General features: G+C 30.7%; 2 protein-coding genes across 6 annotated transcripts in view; both read left to right on the top strand.

Moving 5' to 3' along the window:
* LOC129938368 (uncharacterized) overlaps window positions 1-10,172 on the top strand; it is a 61,294-nt gene extending 51,122 nt beyond the window's left edge. For 4 of the 5 annotated variants that reach the window (XM_056045872.1, XM_056045874.1, XM_056045873.1 and 1 more), the window contains exons 6-7: window positions 137-305; window positions 4,203-10,172. In XM_056045872.1, coding sequence (XP_055901847.1) covers window positions 137-305; window positions 4,203-4,807 — 774 coding nt within the window. In that variant the 3' untranslated portion in view covers window positions 4,808-10,172. The remainder of the gene's footprint in view (window positions 1-136; window positions 306-4,202) is intronic. The other variant, XM_056045876.1, reaches the window with a different exon arrangement.
* Window positions 10,173-20,434: 10,262 nt separating this feature from the next.
* Window positions 20,435-21,313, top strand: LOC129939878 (uncharacterized). Its single transcript, XM_056048057.1, has 3 exons — window positions 20,435-20,593; window positions 20,659-20,808; window positions 20,885-21,313. Exons 1-3 carry the CDS (start codon window positions 20,459-20,461, stop codon window positions 21,224-21,226), a joined length of 627 nt encoding a protein of 208 aa, XP_055904032.1. The 5' UTR covers window positions 20,435-20,458; the 3' UTR covers window positions 21,227-21,313.
* The last annotated feature ends 2,337 nt before the right edge of the window (window positions 21,314-23,650 follow it).

Below are 23,650 nucleotides of genomic sequence, written 5' to 3' on the forward strand. Positions count from 1 at the left end.
AACAAAAACATAGTTTTCAGAAAAAATTTAGTTGTGTTTATAAATAAAATCGTTCCAATTGTTTGGTCACCTTTTACTTAAATATTCCTGAAATTTCATTGGACAAAAAGGTTTAGATTTTTGTTTTTTCTTTCAGATAATCAATTACGATTCACCAAGGGGTGGAGTAACAGTTGTTACAAACAAAGGTGAAACTACAACTTCATTTCTACTGATTAAAACTGCTAGACCTTCCGACTCCGGACAGTATCAATGCAATCCGTCGAATTCCAAAAGTAAAGGAGTCACAGTCCATGTTTTGAATGGTAAGTATAATAAAAGAGAATCAAAATGGAAACCATTGAATTTAAACACAAAAAAGGCAAAGTCCTTCGAGTTTTTGTTGTTAAAACATTTCAATTTCTATTTTGCTAATAAGTATTGTTTTAAAACCATTTTCTTTCATCTTCTCTTGATGAGATTTTTTACTTCTACAAAGAAATCTTACGCATGGGAGTTTGGCCCAACAATTCAACCCTTTTATTCAATTTCCGAAACCTCTTATTACAGTCAAAATAAATATTTCACATCGGAATAATTAATTAGTACAGAATAATTCATTGGTACAGATGTTGTAATCATTATAAACAAATGAAACGTCCCCAAAATGTTTTGTATAGCAAGAGTTCTGTACTTTGTATCTAAAAGAACTTAAGGTAATCATAGTACATTTAAAATATATATTTATTTTTGTAATGCTGTTTTCTTAAATCGTGGTAAACCTGTAGTGTATTATTTGTAATCAACTTAAAGGTCAATTTAGTAAGTAATAGTGATACTAGAAGTCGTTGACTATGTATGTTGTGTGCGGTAAAATAAATGACAGACAGGGTGCACCTTTCCCGAAAATTCAAAGAGGGAGGGAAACCACTTCAAATGCTTTTCATCTTGACACAAATATCGGCCACTACGTACCGACAGACGAACATTTTTGTTATCATCTTTACTAAAACTACCTACAACTTTAATATCCACTGGTTTTTCTTTCATGCCAAAAATTAGCACTCGGTCTTAATGGTTTTTATTAAAATTTTGACTGAATTATAATAACAAATACATACATTTTAAAAAATATGTGCTGTCATAGAAAAAATTATCAACCATATTCTTCATAAAGTACTAACGTTTGAAGAAGTAACTAGACCTAAAATTTAAGCTACAAATGGGTATCAGCAAATTTCTTATGCATGTAATATGCCATTTTCCTGACCATTTGGCACCGAGTACTAATTAGGACTCGGTTCTAAGCAACTCATCAAAACAAGTCAGTACCTGCTTACTATAACAGTTTTTATTGAATTTGTACCAACTTGTTTCTGAGCCATAGCTCTGCCCAATTTTAAATAGGTACCGAAGTTATAGTTTGAATAACCTCTAAATCAATAGTCTAGTGAGTTAATACTCAAAAATGACCAATAAATTTCATTTAGCTTGTCAATACTTAAACTGTTTCTTTTACAAGTAAAATACGTGTGTGAATAAGCATGTTTGCCCGGCCTTATGGTAACGATGATAAGCTGGCACACCGACACCAGTGCGTACAGAATTAGAGCCTGAGTTTTTATGGCGAATACGAACGGATAATTTCAGGAACCAATTTTCATGACAACAATTGTACTCTTCGAGAATTTGCCATTTCCTTGCAAGAGGACCCGTTTAAAACTTGGGGGCACAAGGCAGAGATGAAACCCAAGGCGTTTTGCATAACAGTAAAAACTATCCTGTTACGGGAAGTACAACAAATATTATTAAATTTGTACGCAACTCCGACGGAAAATTGTAACAAAAACTGTCTTAAAACCAGATAATATTTCCATAAAAAAGTACGATATTATGTATAAGATGGCTAGTCGGCAGATATAAAAGATATTCCCAAGTTCACTATAATACAAAAAAAAAAACAAAAATTAAACAATAAAATACAAATTAATGAAAATGACGAACTTCATTTGGACTACGGAAGTAACAAAACACGAAAGGCCTGGTGGAAATGTAAAAAGTTAGAGTGCGTGAAGTTAGCCCCCCTTTTTTGTTTTTCTAATTTTGGAAAGTTGTTCCAGGTTTGTTCCGCATTGTTCCAAAGTTTTTTTTTGAAAAATACCCAAAAATGAGCGTTTTAGACCGAAAATCGATTGTTTGAAAATTGTTCTAGGTTGTTTAAGTTGGCGAACGCAGGTAGAGGCTTTGGGGGTCGGAAAAATTGAAACGAAAATGACCTTGTTGTAATCGTTTTTGAAACGATCTCACGGCCACTTATGACACATTTAAATATCAAAAAAAAAAAATGTTCGGTTCACTTATGTAAGTTTTAACTTAAAATTTAAAAAAAAAATCTTTTAACTTAACTTTTTTCACTTCTAAGATTGTGATACAAAAATATTTTAGAACAGAAACAATGTTTGCCTTTGTTGCGTTTTTTCCTTATTTTTCAAGAACAAGAATCAAATTAATAATGAAAGTTACTTGAAGTCTCCTAAATTCAATAATATTGCATTTAAATATATCTTAATGTAAGAAACAAAACAATATGGGGCATATTCATAGTCATATTTTAAACCCGAGTCTATTTGAACTGGAGTCTAAATTTAACACATAGGTTAAAAACAGCTGCTATTCATAAAGAATTGCCTGTTCTGTTTAATTAGAAGCAGGTTAAAGGCATATTCTACTACAATTTTGAAAATTTTCACTTAAACATATACAAAATGGCTTGTTGAACGGTAACAAAATAAATTGCGTTAGATGGAGAGCCAAAATCTTTGAAACTTTCTAAACTACATATTTTGTTTGCTGTTAGTTGAGATATTTTTTTAAGTCGGGATGGTGGTTTTAAGACTTGGAAAGTTGTATATTATTTAGAAGGCCAATCATAATCCTGATAGTTTTTTTTCTCGAATCAATACCTTTCATTCAAATCGTCTTCATTTATTTCAAAGGAGTCCAATCAGGTTAAGTAGAGCTTTCGTTTTTTTGTCAGTGGGTAGCATTCAAACATCCAGCAAAATATCAAAATATTGATATATGCTTAATTTTTCTTTTTAAAATTTCAAATAAAATGTCTCGTAACTTAATTTACTCAATCAGTTTGTTTATTTTTGACGTTTTATAGATTTAGAAACAGCTTAAACATAGGTTCCGTCGTGTTCATTTTTAGACTCCAAATTATCGTTTTAAAATGGGTTTAAATTGTCTATGAATAACATAAACTGAAGTTTAATTTAGCAAAGACAAAATCAGAACTTATAAATTAACTATGAATATGACCCTATGTCTTCGGTCTAAAGGTTCGAACACATTAAAAACCATTATTTCTAGCTTTTTCATAAGGTTTGCACAGCGTCCATCTCACAACCCAAAATATGATCCTGGTTCTTGGACTATGAAGTAAGAATTCACTAACTTCCAATAAGCTGAATATGACCTGTGGCGACCTGGTCAGTAGAAGGTAGTATCTTCAAGATACATATCGATTAAAGTTGCAAATAATATCGAATAAGGTATACTGTGTATGTGTAGTCATAGTGAGAGATTGTTATTGAAAAAAATAATAAATAAGTTTTAGTTTTGTTTTGTCTTTTGAGTAGTTGTGTTCATTATTTATTGTTGGAAAATACAGGTTATTACATAACCTATGCATATTTATTTTTGTAGTACCCGTAGCGTGATGGTTAGTGCGTTGTACTGTCATGAAAGGGGTCTTGGGTTCAATCCCTGCCTATGCCACCTAACTTTTTCTGCGGGTATTGCCTCTTGCGAGGAATTGACAAATCCTTGTCATGAAAAGTGCTTTCTCAAATTTGACGTTCGCATTTGGCATATAAAGTGTAGGTCCCTTCCACCTCTGACAACATTACTCGCACACAGGAATGGTTGAGAGCTGTAAGTCACTAGGCCCTGGTTCTTCATGGACTGTTGCGCCACATAATTTATTTATTTATTTATATATACATATTTATGAAAGATGTATTGTTTTTTATGAAACTAGAACAGTGAAAACTAATTTTTCTATTATTTAACGTTTTAACTTTGATTGACTCCAGAAATTTAATAAAAATTTAACAAATGTTTTTGTTGTAAATAAAAAAAAAAGAAATTTACAAACATTTTATTTACATTTATGATCACTCAGTCATAGAACAGCAAAAAAGATTTAAATTAAATAGGTGTTTCTCATTCTGTTTCCAGGGGAATTCCCAGCAGCAATGCAGCGCGCGGGACAAGCACATCATCAAATGTCTCCAAATCATTGTCTATTAGTTTACCTATCAATATTTTTATCTACTATAGTATTTATCAGACAGTATCAGAAAATTCCGAATGTTGCCATCCACATTTGACCATAACAACCAACAATATAATTAAAGCCATAATATTTTGCGTAACTGCACTCCTGATAAAATGCCTAAATCTTTTTTCTAAGTATACTAATCGGACAACAATGATAATCGAATTTCAACAGTATTCTAATCACGATCGATTTGAAAATGCTTCACTTAACTACAAACCGCACGCTTATCATTATCAGCAATCACGTCATCATCAGCATCAACATTATAATGATATTTATATTAATCAGCTAAAGGAACACGTACTAAATTTCTTAAATGAAAAAGAGACATATTTAATTGCTAAAAAGAATGACAACCAAATTAAAAGGCATCGACTCATTGGTTTATTTACTGTCATATCTCATAACCAAATCACAGAATCCACTTTAATAAAAACACTCCGCAGAAAAGTTTACACTCAAGAAACTGACGTAAGGTGAGAACAAAGAATTCTCGTGCATCTTAAGGAACAATCTGTTTTATACACATTATACAATATGTTTTACTACTTCTATCTAAGGAAAACTAAATTTTTGTATTATTTTGTAGGTGTAAATATAATTTAAATTCAACACAGTAACATAAATTTTAAACTAAAATTCAAAACTGCACCTGACAGATGCATGTAAGTAAAAAGTTTAAAAAACAAAGATTATATTACATAAAAATAATAAATAAGTATTGCATATAATGTAACGTAGTAATACCAACAACACTTATTTCATTCAAATAAACAAAATAAACAGTAGAATAGATGCTAAGCAATATTTTAATTTTATTCAGTATATTAATTTATGTATTTATCTACTTGTGGTGCTTGATTGTCTAAGTTCATTATCCAGATAGTGATTCAAAAAACTACTATTTGAATTTCTTAATTATTTTAAACAAATGATGCAAACAATGTCCACTAAATTTTTAAGTTTTTTCCTTTTGAAAAAAATGTGAATTGTAAGTTTTTGAGTGTTGCTATTTATTTGAGAATACTTTAATTGCATAACTTCTCAACTGTAAAAAGGTAGATATTGCTTTTTTTATTTGGCAATTATGTTTGTAGTTTTAAAAAAGTCCCAACATATGTTACATAACAATAAAATAAAGGGTTTTCAAATATTACAACAGCACATATTGTTGTTAATTCGATAGTGTGTTTACTTCTGGGACATTTTACGATTTAGAAAAAAATATGTTGGGAACCTTAAAAACTGCATCCTAAAACCTAGACCTTTTGATTATTTCGAACTGTTAACAAAAATTTAAATCAAAGTGTTTCTTTTTGTTTTACCTAACGAATGCGATTTAGGTTAGAATTACAACATACAAAATGGAAATATTAGTTCGTAAGGAAACAAACAACACAATTACAAAAAAAAAATCTAAAACTGGTAAAAAACAGATGTAATTACATAATAATCGAAAAGTGAAAAAGTTGATGTATCAATAATGTATACATAATGGTATTGGAAAAGTTACCTGAGCTGTTTTGTATTTGTTTTGTTCTTTAAAGAAATGTTTGTGATATGTTCTTTTGGTGTGGACGATTTGAAACCCATTTCTGAAAAGTTTTTTGTTTCAAATTCTTTTCTTATATTTTGTTTTATATTTATGCATACTTAATTTTTTTCACAATTTAAGAAAATATCGGCCTTATTGATTTAATTTTTTAAATGCTCTTCAAGTGAATCCCACAAAATTTGTTTTGCTTCATAAATGTTGATCAATCGGATAACATCCTCATTCACACTTCACACTTTTTACAATTTTTAAGTTTTGTATGAATACTACAAACAAAAAATTGAATGTAAGAGGAGGTATTATCGTCTAAGCACTCACAGCAAATTTTGTGTTGTTATATTTAACCGACAAATACACTCCGCTTCATCTGAATACGCACAAATATTTTCGAAAATGCTTTTTAAATTTTTTCTTAATATTGAGTGTTTTTGTAAATAAAACTGCTAGCCTTGTTTCGGCCCACTTGTTAAGTATTTTATAGGTAAAGAAGAACCTGGTTTTGAGTCAAGTCAACTGAATAGATGCAATAAAAATGCAATTGCTGCTTATGGGCGTTTTCAAGTACTGGATAGTTTAAATTAACAATTTTAGTGTTTTAGGAGAAATTAAATTTCTAAAGATTTGATACCAATACCTATTGGTAGTTCTAAATACCTCAGCAGTGTTTCAAAAGCAAAAGAACAAAAAGAAGTAAAGAAAAGTAAATATTGGTGCAGTTGAAACATAAAGTGAAGTAAAACGAACTTCAAAAATAAAACAAAAAATAGGCGGAAACTCAAGTTTCTATAAACTTATGAAAAATCAGTTACATACTTAACGAATAACGGAAAGTTATGCTGTTATTTTTTCAAAACTCAAATAATCTGAAATAGAATACCAGTACCACGTATTTTTTCCAGACGATAAAACAATTTAGTTTGGGTGGCCCTGATGGGTCAACTTTTATTTTCACGATTTGAGAAAATAAAAAGTTGTTAAAAGTTTCATCACAACTGTGAAGAAGGTGTTTTATATTGAAAGCTGTCAATTATTTTGGAACATAAAAAAATATTGCAGCTGTTTATAATCTCTTGAAAATAAATGTTTCTAAATAATCAAGAATATTTTGACCCATAAACTTGACTTACCAACATAATAACGCGCCTATTCAATTGCACAATACCCATTAATATTTGGAAAAAAATCAAAAATTTGTATGCGTATTCAGTGGAAGCGGAGTTTAAGAACATGAGTTAGAAGATGCGGCAAATTTAATGATCCACTTTTTTTGGGATCAATATCTACGAACGGGTAAGAAACAATTTTCTGTCAATATGGTTCTCCCCAAAGTTACTTTTTTTGGTTTTTACACGATATTAGGCCACTAATGTCGGGTCCAGATCTACAGAACATTAATTTTCTCATTACATTTGCCACTACTTCCAAGGCATGTGATTATTTATCTATTAACTTTCACATCCCTTAAATTGTTGTGGGCTAGTGATGAGCATACTTAGTAAGAAGGTAAATAACGCAAAAACACTCACAGAATACGAACAAAAGCAAAAGCGTTCATTCAAAAAAGTTTAAATGTACACACATGAGGGCCATGAGCATGCATTACCAAGATTGGAACCCAAAGCATATAACTTCGCACACATAGCATGTACCAGAGTAAATTTGGTTGAAAATGACAGATGACAACAATTTCTTTCAGATTATACTAATTTAATTTCTTTTCGTCAAGTAGATTTTTTAGTTATTTGTTTTATTTATTTATTTTATTTGTTTTTATTTATAACTTCTATTAAATAATTTAGTGCCTCTCTTTACAACTTATATCTTACAAACATCAGTGATGACATATACGTTTTTGGCACCAATATTTATTTGAATTTATTACATTTATGTATTACATAAATATTAAGTCATTTCAGTCTGTCTGTTAACATAATTTAACAGACGGGAAATATAATATCCAGTGAAAGAAAAAATTGCCATTAGGATTTATGTTTATAAGATATGTGTATAAAATGATTGTACATGACCCTTGTTTTTATAGACACATGTAATAATAATTCACAGGAAAAAATGAATATCTAAGAACTCAAAACATAATTTTTAAATAGTGTCTTATTTCGAACCACATAAGACCGAAATCATCACGTTTTCTAAAGGTGTTTCAAAAAAGAATTAGTCAGGGAGCATCCATTCCAGTGACATTTTCTCCCAACAAATATACGAGTATATGAGCTTTTTATTAATACAATTGAGCACTTTTGAAGAAGTAGGTTGAAAACCCTGTGTTAAGTAAATGTATAGCGTTATATTACATTAAAAATTAAAGGTAATAAATTAAATGTTGTCAAATCATTGAATACTATACTATTGGTAAGGTTTAATTATGTATGAAACGAAATATGGGCTAATCGCGATCTTGGCGGCACACCCCTATCAAATTTTAGTGTGCCGAATTATCTCATCCCTTAGCTCTTGAATTGTTGCTGGCTTATCGACGTACACTTTTTTCTCAGGTGAACCCCCAAAGAAAAAAGTCCAACGGTGTCAAATCACATGATCTTCAACACCAATATGCCGCCGCCGGGCCATAAACCGCACTAAACAGTCATTCTTTGTGGGTGCATTCGTTTTTCGGCAATCACTTTGGATTATCGCCCAAATGTGCTAATTCTGCTTATTGACAAATTCACTGAGTTGAAAATGTGACTCATCACTGAAGATGTTTTTCAATTGTTCGAGTGTACATATACATTTCCATGTGATAAAATTGAGTAAGTCTGAAATTGAAAAATGTTTAATGAAATGACGCTTAGGTTTGGTTCACATTCAATATCGGGCCTTAACATCTAACCACTATTCATCTGTTTAAGACATAACGAACAAATTATTTCAAGAAGGTTCTAGCCTCCTCACGAAGAAAACTTTAATACGTATAATCTGAAGGAAATGCTTGTTATATTTTATTTTCTAACAACATTTTTGAGGTACGCATGTTTAGTTTTGAACTTTTTTCCTACCCAATTCTTTCTTCGATGATTTTTTAGCCAAGCTCAATTATATCAAAATCTTAATTGCTCTATCACAAGAGTTCAAGGTACATGTGTATTGGGTATAAGTATTTATAATTGTTTATAACTTATTTTTGTCTGTAAAATTTGTTAATTATATACATACATATACATAACTATACATTAAGTCAAACTATATTTATGTAAATACATATTTTGATTTATTATTGTATTATGTTTTTATTTCTATGAAATAAAAGAATAGTATTTTTTATGTTTGTGTCTTGTAATTAAATTTTTTTTGTTGATATTTGTTTCTAAGCTTCATTGAAAAATGTTTCGATATTGGTATGAATTAAAATATTGTTCCTTAGCTGTTGGTGAATATTTCATAAGACTTAATTTGTTTAAATGTTTAATAGTTTAAAATTTTAAGAAAATAACATCGGTTTTAATTGGTTTGTTTTCTATGAATTAATTTTATTTGTTTTTAAGTATGTATAGTATATTAAGGTAATTCCTTCTCCTTTATTGCCTCTGGAACTAACTTTATGTTGTGTACATGGTGATATAGAAGCATACATTCAAAAATGCTTTTGCATGGTATTGAAATAATCAAGTTTAAGGCTGACTTTGGATTGTACATTAAGTGATTATATTTCAGTAAGCATCATAAACTGTACCTCCGATCTATACACGAAACAGGAATTATTATTATTTGCCCTATAGATTTATTTTTAATAGATAAAAACAAAATTTCAATACAACCACTCTATCTTTTCAGAACTAGTACAATCAATATGCTTATTGTTGACATTTTGTTTTATTTAGTATTGCCGAAACACAATTTTATTAATTATTTAAATATTATTAACTGATAATTATATCACCAATATCATACATTTGTCGTATGTTTATTAAATTCAGTATTTAATAAATTATATCCTTACCAGTGAAGAAAAAAAATAAAAAAAAATCCAGAGGACTATTGATATTGTTATTTAGGTAAAAATTAGTAAAAAAAAAAAAACAAAAAGCTATAAGAATATGAAGATAAAAATCTTAAATTACAAAGTAATTCAATTGCAGAAATTATGAAATGTTATTCAAAGTACTGTTACTGTTAATAAATACGATAATAACTAGGAATGAATTTATCGATTTTTTTCTTAAATTTAAAATAATGTTAAACTTAAAAATTCAAGAAATTAAATTACCTTGAAACAAATATGTACATGTGTAATAATTAAGTTAAATTATTGTAAACATAAAAAAGCAAAAATATTAAAAATATGTAAAATTTAAAATTACGAAAATATAACTATAAATAAGGGAATAATATAAAATAAAGGTTATGAGTAAATAAAATAAAAATATGTAAATCAAAGCAAACAAAATAATGTGAATGAAATAAAACAAATAATTGAAATATTGTCGGTATTTTATTATAAGATTTGCTAACAAAAAATTATTTGTTTCCCGGAATGAGTAAGATATTGTTTTGCCAAAAATTGATGACGTATTTTTATAAAGGGAATAAATCACTCCAAGCAAACAAACTTTTACCCAGCGGAAATGTTTAAAGTATGTATATCGCTTAAAATAACAAGATTGCTTTTTACTCAACTGTTTTTAGTATCAATTCTGCGGTGTTTATAGTTTCACTTAAATTAAAAAAAAAATCTGTTGTTATATAAAGGTTCTAAAGGTGATTATTTTTTCAAATATCTTCACTAGTGCCCTTCCCGCCAATTTATCGAAAGCGCTTAAATAAATTTTATCGTAAACGACAAATCAAAAGCATACTGCTGGTCCTTGAAACAACTTGTACTCATAGTCAGTATTGTAAATTACGAATTATGCATAGTTTAAGACATTACAATAGCATCCAAGGCTAATTTTAATAATTAATTTGCCTTTTTTATTGGAAATGACACTTACGATAAAATGGCGGGAAGGGCTCGATACTGCACTGCTCCCTTTTTACAAAAACAAGCTCAGTCGGTTATCGATCCTTTCTAACTTTAAAACCAATCAAGTTAGGAACATCAAATTTGCAACACTTAGCGCCAGTTATAGCTATCATTGGTTTTCATAACTGAAAATTTCGAAATTTAAAATAGATTAAGAGAGTCAAGTTTGTAATAGTTGGTATTAAAATGAATATTATTAGTTGTGAAATTTGTACGAAAAAATAGGTCCTTTAATCTTTGTATATGAAAACCAGTTTTCATATACAATCTTTTCACTCCAGAGTTATATTATACTTTAAATAGTCTATTTTTGTGATTTTAATATTAAATCCTCGATTATAAAAAAACTTATTTTACAATATTATTGAACAACTGAATATAAAACTCGGGCCCTACTACTTAACTCGATTCTACTTTTGATTCTATTCGAAACTCATTTCCGATTCTACTTATCAAATCGTACTACGTATGAAAGTAGAATCGGATGTCGGTTATACAAACTTGTTTTCAAAAAAAAATGTACTTTCGAACTAGTATCGAGTTGTTTGACAGTTTTAAAAACATAACATTTTTTGACAAAAATAATTAATACAAAAATGGACACCGTATGGAACGGAACGAGCGAAATTGAACGCAGAAGAATAAGAGATAATTCCAACATAATGGAGCTGAGTGAGAAAAGGTTTGTACATATTTGTACATACATATATACGGTAGAATATTTGAACGCGTTCTTAACGAAAAATATATGTTTTAGTTTTGTTAAGAACTATCGTCATTCTAAAGACGGATTTATGTTCTTACTTCACACCATAACATCCGACATGACATATGTTGCGGTTTTTGTCTCGCTCTGGGTGATATAAAACAAACAAAACTTCGTTCGCATTTGATGTAGAGTGATTATTTTCAATTTTGCCTTGTTTTGAATTCTACTTTCGAGTTACGTAGTTCCGCGTTTATTCGAAAGTTCAAAAGAATATTGTTGGCACTACTAGAACTATTCGATTCTCGTTGGTTCGAAAGTAGTCAAATAGATACATAGTACACATTTTTCGAATTCGAGCAATTTCGTTGTAGAATCGAGTTACATAGTAGGGCCCCTGATACATCTACAGACTCAAATTTTAGTAAGTTGTTTGCATTAAAATCATAGAACATAATTATACTAAAAACTTTCTTTCAGGGTAAAAATACCGATAAGCTAAAAAAGTCCAAATTTTTCGAAGTTTTTCTGACTTATCTCGAAGTCAGAAATTTGGATTATTATACACGCGTAGCATAAGTAACCAACAAATCAGAGATACTGGATTTAACCTAAGGTCTCTTGCTATACAAATGACATATAGTTACTAGATCATAACATCGCATTTTTTGATTAATTTATTTTCAATAAACTTTATTTTGATTAAAATTGTTTTTATAAAGCTTAGTTGTTTTGTCGCTTAAAACAAAAAAACGGACATCCTTGTCATTGATTTTCCGCATTATTAGATGACAGAAACATGAAGTTACTTAATTGAGAAGTACGTTATGTTCTTATGTATAGATTTGTAGTTTTATATCTATTCCTTGAATTAACAGAGCTAATACATAAAAATACATATGTGTAGCACTATAACTGTTAGATTTGAAAACGAATATTTTGAAATCAAAAAGATGCCTTTTTTCCTCAAAATTCAAAATCATTATCTGAAATAGGGGCCAAAGATATTTATCAATGAAATTACTTTTGTCAAATTACTCTACTCACCAAAAAATGTACGTCAACGTCGTCAACTAATTCCTCCCACTTATTGACGTTTCTACTTAGGTATTGTGCAATAGCTCCACTTTCTCCTTAGGATCTTCGACAACAAAACTTACTTACTTAGTTAAGGTGGCACTACAGTCCTGTGTGAACTAGGGCCTCACCCAACAAACTTCTCCATCTAGCTCGGTCCCTAGCTAGATGTCTCCAGTCTCGCGCTCTAAGTTGGGTGCCGTCACTTTTCACTTGTGCGCGCCACCTGATCATCGGTCTTCCTCTACTGCGCTGTCCTGTGGGTGTGGACTTTTACCCTTCTGGCTAAGTGTACGTCGCTGTACAGCCCGTACAGCTAGTCGTTCCATCTTCTCCTCCACTCCCCTTCATACGGGACGTAGATCACACGAAGAACTTTTCTCTTGAACCGACCCAAGATGCTTTCATCCGCTTTTGTCATAGTCCATGCTTCTGCACCGTATAGCAGGTCGAGGATGATAAGAGTCTTATAGAGCGACACTTTGGTCCCTCTAGAGTGGACATTATAACTCAATTTTTTTCTTAGTCCAAAGAAACAGCGGTTAGCAAGAGTTATTCTGCGTTTGATATCAGCGCTGGTGCTGTTTTCTGTGTTTACAGCGCAGCCTCGGTAGACGAAGTCCTTGACTACCTCAAAGTTACGTCTGTCGATGGTGACGTTTTGACCAAGACGTCGGTGTTGTATGTCCTTTCTTGACGACAGCATTTACTTTGTTTTGCACTCATTAACCATTAAACCCATTTTTTCCGCCGTTGCCTCAATACTCACAAAAGCAACATTGACATCACGCTGAGTTCTTCCGATTAAGTCAATGTCATCAGCATATGCTAGTAATTGGACAGACTTTTAAAAGATAGTGCCTCTAGTGTTGACGTGTGAGCATGACAGCGCATCACCTTGTTTAAAACATTTTTTGACATCGAAAGGTTCTGTTAACTAGTTACCAACCTTTATGAAGCAGCGTGAATTCTCCATTGTCATCCTGCACAAACGGACGAGTTTGGCAGGAATGCCAAAACTAGACACGGCTCTATATAGCTCGTGAAAGCGATGAAAAGACAACAAAAAGGTGTCTCTATTAAAAGTTCATTATTTGTGGTTGTTGGAAGCTTAAGACGTTTCGATCGTTGCTTCTAATGTATTTATTAGTTTCAGTGAACATACGCTGGTCGATAGAACTAATTCTCCGAATTTTAGTTAGAAGGCTAAGTTAATTCCGGTACATAAGACGTTAGTGCATACAATTCCTTCATTGTTTGAGAGAAATTTTATTCAAAATTCACAGCTAGGAGCCTAAAATGCCTCTATAGCAGAACGCTCGTAATCTACTTGTACTTAGTTTGGGAACTGACTCGACAACATACTCTAGATACCTGTTCCCTTATCTGGTTTTGAAGACCTACTTACTGGCATCGAAAGGCCAACAACATGACCCTAAACTTGGACTGTGCGTCAAAAGGATTTTTTATGTAACTTTAGTACAAAGGCTGAGTTAAGCTCGTCGGATCAAGGATGTAACTAAACAAGGTACACACAGACTTAAGTATAAAGGACTTTTCTTTATTAGAACTCTGATTTCACTTGATTCACAACTTTAAATAATAAAAAATGATAGTAAATTTCCTAGGTACGGTATAGGTATTTGTTTAATTGGACTGGTCTTTAGGATGCTTATCTCCTTGTTAACTCTCCTTCGATTGTTGGCTCTTCGCTTATGTCTCAGTCGCTTCGATTATCGTTTTTGACTGGTGGTGCTTATACACGGCTTTTAATCGGCTTATCAACAACTTTCAACCGGCTTATTTTTTTTCTGGCAGCGAGACCACGTACCACGGGTGGGCGGAATTCTTAGATATAGCAAAGGTAGTTAATTTATATACCTACGCCACAACTGTTGCGGACACTTTTCACCTTTCATTTAAGCTTTTTAACCTTTTATTTAAGCTTTCCTTATATTAAAATTTTTGCTAGTACCCGTAGCATGATGGTTAGTGCGTTGGACTGTCATGCAAGACGTCTTGGGTTCAATCCCTGCCTGTGCCACCTTAATTTAAAAAAAAAAAAAATAATAATTTTCGCGGGTACTGCCTCTTGCGAGGAATTGACAAATCCTTGAAGAGTAATTCTTGTCATGAAAAAGTGCTTTCTCAAAACTAGCCGTTCGGATTCGGCCTAAAATTGTAGGTCCCTTCCATTCCTGACAAACAGTACTCGCACACAGGAATGGTTGAGAGTTGTAAGTCACTAGGCCCTGGTTCACACGGACTGTTGCGCCACCCCATTTGATTTTTTATATTAAAATTTAGTGTTGGGTGATGGCTTAAATGTTTTATATCGCTATGATATTTTTTTAAATTTCAATAGTAAACCACATACTAATCTGTAAAATCCTTAATCTGCAACTATCTCCCATTAGACCCCATCAAACAAGCTACAGACGACGCGACGCCCGTGCGAAAGTTTAAAAATTAAATCAAAATTTGCTACTACAAAATACCTTATTAGAAAACTGCAAATATTTGAAAAAAGGTGTGGAATGTTTGAGGATGAACGGACACTTTTCACCTTTCATTTAAGCTTTTTAACCTTTTATTTAAGCTTTTCTTATATTAAAATTTAGTGTTGGGTGATAGCTTAAATGTTTTATATCGCTATGATATTTTTTTAAATTTCAATAGTAAACCACATACTAATCTGTAAAATCCTTAATCTGCAACTATCTCCCATTAGACCCCATCAAACAAGCTACAGACGACGCCCGTGCGAAAGTATAAAAATTAAATCAAAATTTGCTATTACAAACTACCTAATTAGAAAACTGCAAATATTTGAAAAAAGGTGTGGAATGTTTGAGGATGAACTTATTAAGCTTTTAACAGTGGAAAGGGAAGTATACGTCGCCGCATATAGGTAGTGGTTATTTTAGAAAAAATAATTAATAAGTTGAAAAAAATAAAACTAAACTGACAACTTCCCATTTTGTACCCGTCTGGCAATATTTTCAAGTTTTACAAATATTAATAAAACATTTAGTGTAAGACAAAACAAGTTCGAAGTCAATATCTTTATTTGGTCTCAAGATACTTGGGTCAAAACCCATTTGCATCTATTTGAGTTTTTAACTTGTATTCTTATAAAAGTATGTAAATTCAATCAATAACATCATTGCACCATGCAGTATCATGTACGTCTAACTTTTGTTGGGCATCTTAAATCCTGCATCAATTTCAAACATTTACTTCTAACTCTCCTCAAAATGTGCGCCGCAATCAAGTGTATCTTGTTTAAGCTATTGATAGTTAGAACTTAAGTACGTATGTGTGTACTATATGTCTACTACACATAGAATCCTTAACGCAAATGGAAGTACCTAATGCAAAACATTTTATTGCTAGTTTTCAACAGGAATTATTTTAGCTATCTCTAGTTGAGTACTTTCATAAACTCCTCATATCCGTTACTGCATCCGGGTCGACGATACGAAGTATAGTATTGAGAAAAAGTATAAGTCCTTATACATTCATGTGTCATTTAACTGATAGCTTAACTCGTTTGGTATGAAAGTTTTATTTGGTAAGAAACTTAACAGAGCGTATCTTACATTTTTGGATGTATTATAATAATATAATAAAGTAGACAATAAATAATAACAAAGTCAAAATGTATACCTTCAGTGTGACCACAGTCGAAAATCTATAGAAGATAGAAGAGTTCAGAAATAACATTGAACGGGAAATAACGACCAAGTTGTCATTAATTATGTTCAATGAAACTTCCACCGCAAACGTGCCCGCAGTGGCCTTATGAACGAAGTTGAGTCTCATTCATAATGGTTTTGATTGTACTTCAAGTCGATATTAAAGTTTTGAAAAATCTCTAATTGTTTGTGGTTTATTTTTAAAAACAAAAGTTGTCAAGTTCTTTTTGGAAAACCCGACAGCAATGTTGCTGTTGAGTTTTTTGACTTTTTGTTTATGCTGAGGAGCCTCTAAGTGCTCACTGCGAAAAAGTGGAGACTTGAAGTTCTTTATTTGTAAATCCTCACCTATCAGCAATCCTATATTTAGTCCAATGTCCAAGTAGGGTCGTTGGAGAGGAACAGCATCGTTCCCCATGCATACCTCACAGTGTTGGTGTTATAACTGATTTATTTATGTATGGAATAAAACAAAAATGTCATAAAAAAAAGTTTTTACAATTTTTTGTTCTGCTTTTCGAAAAGTGAAAGGCATACAATTATTTGTTTTTTTTTTGTTTAATTTAGAATGTATATTTACTCTTACCACAACAAAACAATTGAGTACCTTTTTACAATTGTAACAAAAATTGATGAAAACTTTTGTTTACATTTTTTAATCACATTTTAAATGTTTCATGCCATATTTTTAAAAAACTATTGACAAAAATAATTAATTCTACATTTAAGATTATAAAAAAGATTTTTGGCTTTCAAAACCGGCACAGCACTTTATTAACAAAAGTGTTGCCGTTGTAATTTCAAAAATTGCGCCTACCTCCTTAAAGGGGCGAGATATACCATCCTCCAAAAGAAAAAAATGTTTGTTTTTGACCCTTCTACAAAAAACCGTTATCAATTCTTGACAGTCTGATGCAACTAAACATGCTTGCAAATGTACATCGATGTGAGTTTTTACCGAATTCATTGAATATTATGCACGTCTAACTTTTGGTATCCTGAATCCTGCACCAATTTCAAACATCAACTTTTACCTCTCTCACTTCAGAACGTGCACCACAATCAAGTGTATCGTATTTATAAGCTATTGATATTTGGGAAGTAAGCATGTACTCGTATGTACTATATGCATACATGTGTGGCATGAATTCTTAACGCAAATCGAACAAAAAAACCTAATGCAATACATTTTATTGCCAGTTCTCAACAGGGATTATTTTAGCAATCTCCAGAGGACTTTCATAAACTTCTCCTTCCTATCCTTAACTGTATCCGGGTCAAGGGTTTGGTAATTTTCTTACGGAGTATTGAGGAAAAGCATAAGGACAAATTCAAGTGTCATTTAACTGATAGCTAAACTCGTTTGGTATATAAGTTTTTTTGGTAAGAAACTTAACAGAGCGTATCTTCCTTTTCTGATGTATTTTAATAATATAATAAAGTAAACAATATATAATTATAAAGTAGACAATTTATACAGGGTATTTGATATTTTTGTTGATATTTTAATTTGTCAAAATGATTAGAAAAAAGAACAAATAATGTCACTCACAATGTATGTAGGATATATATGATGCACATATAGAAGCATAATGATGATGATATTACTATTTCTTTTCTATTCTATTTCTAAGAAATATATATATGTAATGTGTTATCCTTATGGCATCAGATACCCGACAATGTTAGTCTCGTCAAAATAGGCCCAGCCAATAATTTTAACTTAATATTGACCCGCTCACGATCTTTCGAATTTTGAGTTAATGAACCGGTTTCTTTGATAAAAGAATTCTGTGCCTTAAAATACGATAAAACCAACTAAAGTATATATATTTTATGCAGAAAATCAACAAAAATAACTAAAACGATGGTTGGATGGATTGATTCTTCTTACAAATCAAACGAAATACTTGCATTGATTTTTATACTATTATACAAGGTTATCCATTTTGCGGTTTAAAAGTAAACGTAAATAAAACACATATAAAATATTATTTGTATATTTATTTTTTTATTATAAAGTTTGAACGTTGACATTATGTGTGAAATACTACATCCTTTAAATGACCCTCACGTGAATTTTTGCAAACATCGATTGTTTTCAGGCCATTTTCGAACACTTTTTGGCACATCAGCTATGCCGAATATTGGTTTTTAAGTGGTCAATAGTTAAAAGTTTATCAGCATAAAGACGGTCTTTCGCGTAATAAATTACAGCGGTGTCAAATCGCATGATCTTAGTGGCCAGTTGATATCGTAATGACGATAGGCCATATTTGCTCACGTATTCTCCAGGTCGTATTCTTGAATAGCAGGCAAAAATAAAAGTCGGTAATCATATGACAGAAACTCTTCGATAAGGTCCAATTACACCTCCCGTCCAAAGACCACATCAAACAGTGACTTTTTGTAGATGTAATGGCCTCTCTTCAATTACTTGAGGATTCTCAGAACCCCAAACACGACCATTTTGTTCATTAACACACCCACCCAAAATTTTGTTCGAAAAATCGCTGTTCAATGCCTGTTGTTCAAGCACCCATTCGAAATATCTACGACCGACGCACGTTGTGAATGTCAGCGGATGGCTTCAGTTGTTGTGTGAGCTGAACTTTATATGGATGCAGGTTGACTTTCAACTGAAAAAAAATGTTTTATCAACTCAGTTTGACTGATGTCGAATTTCAGCCCTATACTTTTGATCCCGCAAAATGAATAATAATGAATAAATACACATTAGTAAAATATTTAAATTACTTGTACAGCCGGAATATGGAACAATTATTTCATTTATCCTATTCTCAAATATAGGTTACAGTGACAATATATACAACCTGTACGATTCAGGCTTTTGGTATGGTAATGATAAAACTGAATTTACTTTAAATAGATGGGAAGTTAACAACAATACCAGCGTCTGGTAAACAATTTTGTCTAAAAATATATCATTCCCTAACGACAAATGTCGTGATGAGCTTTCTATTTCTATTATACCTCAATAAATTAAAATTTATATAAAACGACATAAGTCCAATCACAAATATGTGTTTTTTTCAATTTCTCCCATAACACAGATGTTTTTCAGTCCAAGAGACCAAATTTTATCTTGTATTTATTTTTTAAGAAATTGCTTTTGAAAAAAAAGACACTAATTTTAGTATATGGGGCGACATCATCATCTGGATAGTTTTTATTTATGAATTTTGGCATGCTCATAGATGCTATAAAATGGTTACGAAAAATCATGGAAAACTTGTCATCTCATGTTAGATTTCAAGTTTCTTTTAAAATAAAATGTAACTCTTCTTTTTTTAAACGTTTGCATACACGTTAAGCCTATCCCTTAACCTTTATGCAATTAACTCAATGATTAAAAAAAAATAACTATTTAAAGCGTTTATTTAATTGTCTTGTGTTTTGCGATTTTCATCATACTTATCTTAGCGGTGCATTTAAATTAAATGGCAATCGTTTTAAAATCTTTTTCTTTGGATCTTACTTAATAAAAATGAGAATTGCTTTGTAGAGAATAAAATGATCTACAAAATTGTTTTGATTTTTCAAAACGAAAATTCTTACTAAGACGGTATTTGTAATTGAATAAAAATGTAACTATAACGATGGGTACCTATACAGGTAGATATTTACACTAAATAATAAAATAATTTTAACAACATTTAGACCATTACTCATATTGTGAAATAAAATTGTAATTTCGAAAATCATATATTAATAAGAACGTTAGTTAAAGTTGAAGTTACTTATGAAATCGGAAACAATTTTAAATAAAGCAAGAAAAAGCATATATAATTTAATCTTAAAGAACTTCCTACATGTTTAAATTCAAACTCAATTTAGTTGTAGATTTGTTAAAATGCAATATTTAACTCAGTTTAAAACAAAAATGAAGATAGCTATCAAAAAACATCGTAGTAACACTAATTATCGTTAGTTTATAGAATTAACTTTGTAAATAATTAGTCACTGTAATGTAATTCGTGCTTTATTATCTTTTGAATTGATTTGATACACATAAAGATATATTTACATATTTGATAAAGCAATAAAATTAACTCAATATTAAATAATTACATAATAATAATGAACTTGGTGAATGTATAAATATGTATATATATATAGAAACTACACCGTGAGATGGGTAACAGAAGCTTTAAAAATGTATCGACCATTAATTCTATTTAACGGTCTTGCATTATGCATTTGGTCTGTTGGAGTATTTTGTGTCACGGTAAACCTTAACTTGTTTTGTTTTTTCTTTTCCGAAAACTTTTTAATAATCAATTTTCGCTTTAGGATTGGGAATTTGTTATATTGCGTATTGAACACAACACAACGAATGCTGATATAATTGACTTTGACTTGCGTCCAATACGTGTCAGTCAAGGAGTTTATGCTATCAATGGGTCTATTGTTATCGGCATGGACATGGACGATACAAATTCGGTAAATATTTAAGATACATAAACCTCAATTTGTTATTGAATTAATAGCCGAGTGTTATTAAACATTTCATTCATAGGTTGAATTAAAGCTTTATCGAAGTGCTTCTGGGAGTAGCCAATTTCGAGCAACTCCATTTGAAATTCCAAAAACTACTTTTTATAAATTCATGACTTCGATTTATGTTAAAATGTTGCAAAAAGATTTGCTTCAGTGCTCAAATTTACCTGAGCATAAAGATAGTTTTGAAAAGCCTTTACAAAAAGGTACTTACGTATTAAATAAGTGTATAATGTCAAATGATGGAATGCCAGGACATATACAACCTGGAATTTATAGAGCTAGTGGTCATCTTGGTGACGGCGGTGTTGAGCTATATGTTTCAATATTCTTTGAAGTTATAACAAAATCAATGGTTTGAGAAGTACTATAAAGTACAATTTGCACATGGTTTTCTATTACATACAAAATTAAAAAGTCAATAAAGAAAATAGTGTTATTTGCATAATGCATACTTTTTCTCCTTTTTCAAGCAAAGCAAAAAACTGCCTTATAAATTATAAAAATATACGAAACTAAGTTTTTTTAAGCTTAAACTAGTGGTGAACTTTATTTATTCTTATCTTATTTATTTAAATCGGGTCAAATACTTATGTCTAGAGCGATATATGGATAAAGCAATCGAAAATAGCGATAACAAAACATTTTAATAAAATGGTTGAATTAGTTTTCGAGAATCCTCGAGGACGAAAATTCAAATTGATTCAAAAGTTGATAAAGTTTTATAAGGAGTTTCTCTTATTCAGTGGCCTACAAAGCTGGTTGATTTATGCGATTAGATGTTTTTTTAGTTTCTATAACGTCAGCATTTACGACCAAAAAACAAACTTTATTCATATATATTTTAATACAGTCCATTGAGAACTGGGACCTAGTGACTTACAACTCTTAACAATTAATGTATGCGAATAACGTTCTCAGAATTTGAAGGGACCTACAATCTTGAGCCGAATCAAAACCGAAAGAAAACACTTTTCTTGAAAAAAATTACTTTGGAGGATTTGTCAATTACTCGCAAGAAGCAGTATCAGTGAAAAAAAAAACATTTAGATGGTACAGGCATGCATTGAACGTGAAGCCTCTGGTATGACAGCACACGCACTTTTTTCTTATTTTTTTTAAAGTTCATTCTTATTATTTCAATCTCAAACCTATTTTAAAGCTAGACAAAAATTCATAAAATTAACCTTATTAACCATAACATACAATTAACTTACTGGTCCCATACGGACACTCTAAGTTAAACAATAATACTTAATTCAAATGCCTTTCAGCCCTAAGATCTATTAGTCGCACTATAACTAACAATACTACGCACTAACCATCACGCCACGGGTAGTATATATATATAATATAATAATAATAATAGCAAAGAAAATATAATGAACATAAAACAATATAAAAGCTATTATTTAATAGAAGCGACCCACGGGTCGAAAAATCCGACCACTACATCACAGGATTTTAAGTTGGGCTAATCTGAAGATGGCCTAGGTGTTTTATGAAAAACTTAGAAGAACTAAATAAAACAAAAAATTTTAAATTAAGATTGAACAGGTGGACTTTTTGTGATGATGTGATGAATGACACTGGAATTAATAGGAGGCAGGATAACAGAAAGATAAAATACTTCAGCACATTTTATGATACGCGTACTAAAATGATGATGTATTTACATTTGTGACATTTACGTTTATTTCAAAACACGTCGTCGTATCTTTGCATATGTTTTTATATACAAAGTTCGTATGCATTAGATTAAAATTTTCGAATTGTAAATGTTGACATTTGTCAACGTTTCAGGGTCCATAGAAATAAAATGAAACATTTTTGATCACAGACGTCTGCGTGTGTGTGCGTGTTTACGGACATCCGTCTATATATTAAGAACCAGTATATATATCGACTTAAAATAAATGTTATTCTTTAGATAACAGCCTTTCAAAAATGAGTGTGTGCTTTTTTACAATATCAGTTTTTAAAAAAAAGTGCAAATATCATATAATGTTACTTAATAACAAGTTATGATGATTTAAATAGAAAAACTGTAAAATAAATATTCGTCACTCCGAATATTTTACAAACAAAAATAATTGAATGCAGTGAAGTTGGCAAAAATTAATTTGTTCGACACGAATATCTTGGCAACAGTTAAAGATATTGCCTTTATAATAGTTTTATATTATAGAAAATAAGGTTTTTAATATTTATTAGAAAAATACAACTGTCACTTTTTTATAAAAAAAATGAGAATCTACTCAAACAGGCACAAGTGTGTCTATGTTAAGTTAGGATATGGTTTTAGAGATCAATGCACGTTGATGAAAAGGGAAATTGATGCAGAAAAATGATAATATCTTTGTATACATATATGTAAAGTTAATAGTACAACAACGAGGAGACTCTACGCCCCTACAGACTAAGGAGATATTTACTTAATTCGATGATATTACGAAGGAGATATATAAAAGAACAATTTTGTTTGAAATGTAATAAAATGAATAAAATAAAAACGAAATATAGGGACTTATAGGACAATACCAATCGCTTATTTGTTTTTTGAGGAACGAGGAATATTCAAGTTCAACCATGATTACCGTACAAAGGAATGCAATTTTAATTTACAGGATATTTTATTATTTTTTTAATTCCATTTCTATAAAATAATAACATATAAGAAATATTACTAAATCTTCGTAAAAATTGATTTTCTACTCAAATGTCTTTTCAAAACATTAAGATATTGACTTTAAATTAATTTCATTTTATAAAAAGCATTGTTTTC

The sequence above is a fragment of the Eupeodes corollae genome, chromosome 1 (genome assembly GCF_945859685.1).
Source record: "Eupeodes corollae chromosome 1, idEupCoro1.1, whole genome shotgun sequence".
Taxonomy (NCBI): domain Eukaryota; kingdom Metazoa; phylum Arthropoda; class Insecta; order Diptera; family Syrphidae; genus Eupeodes; species Eupeodes corollae.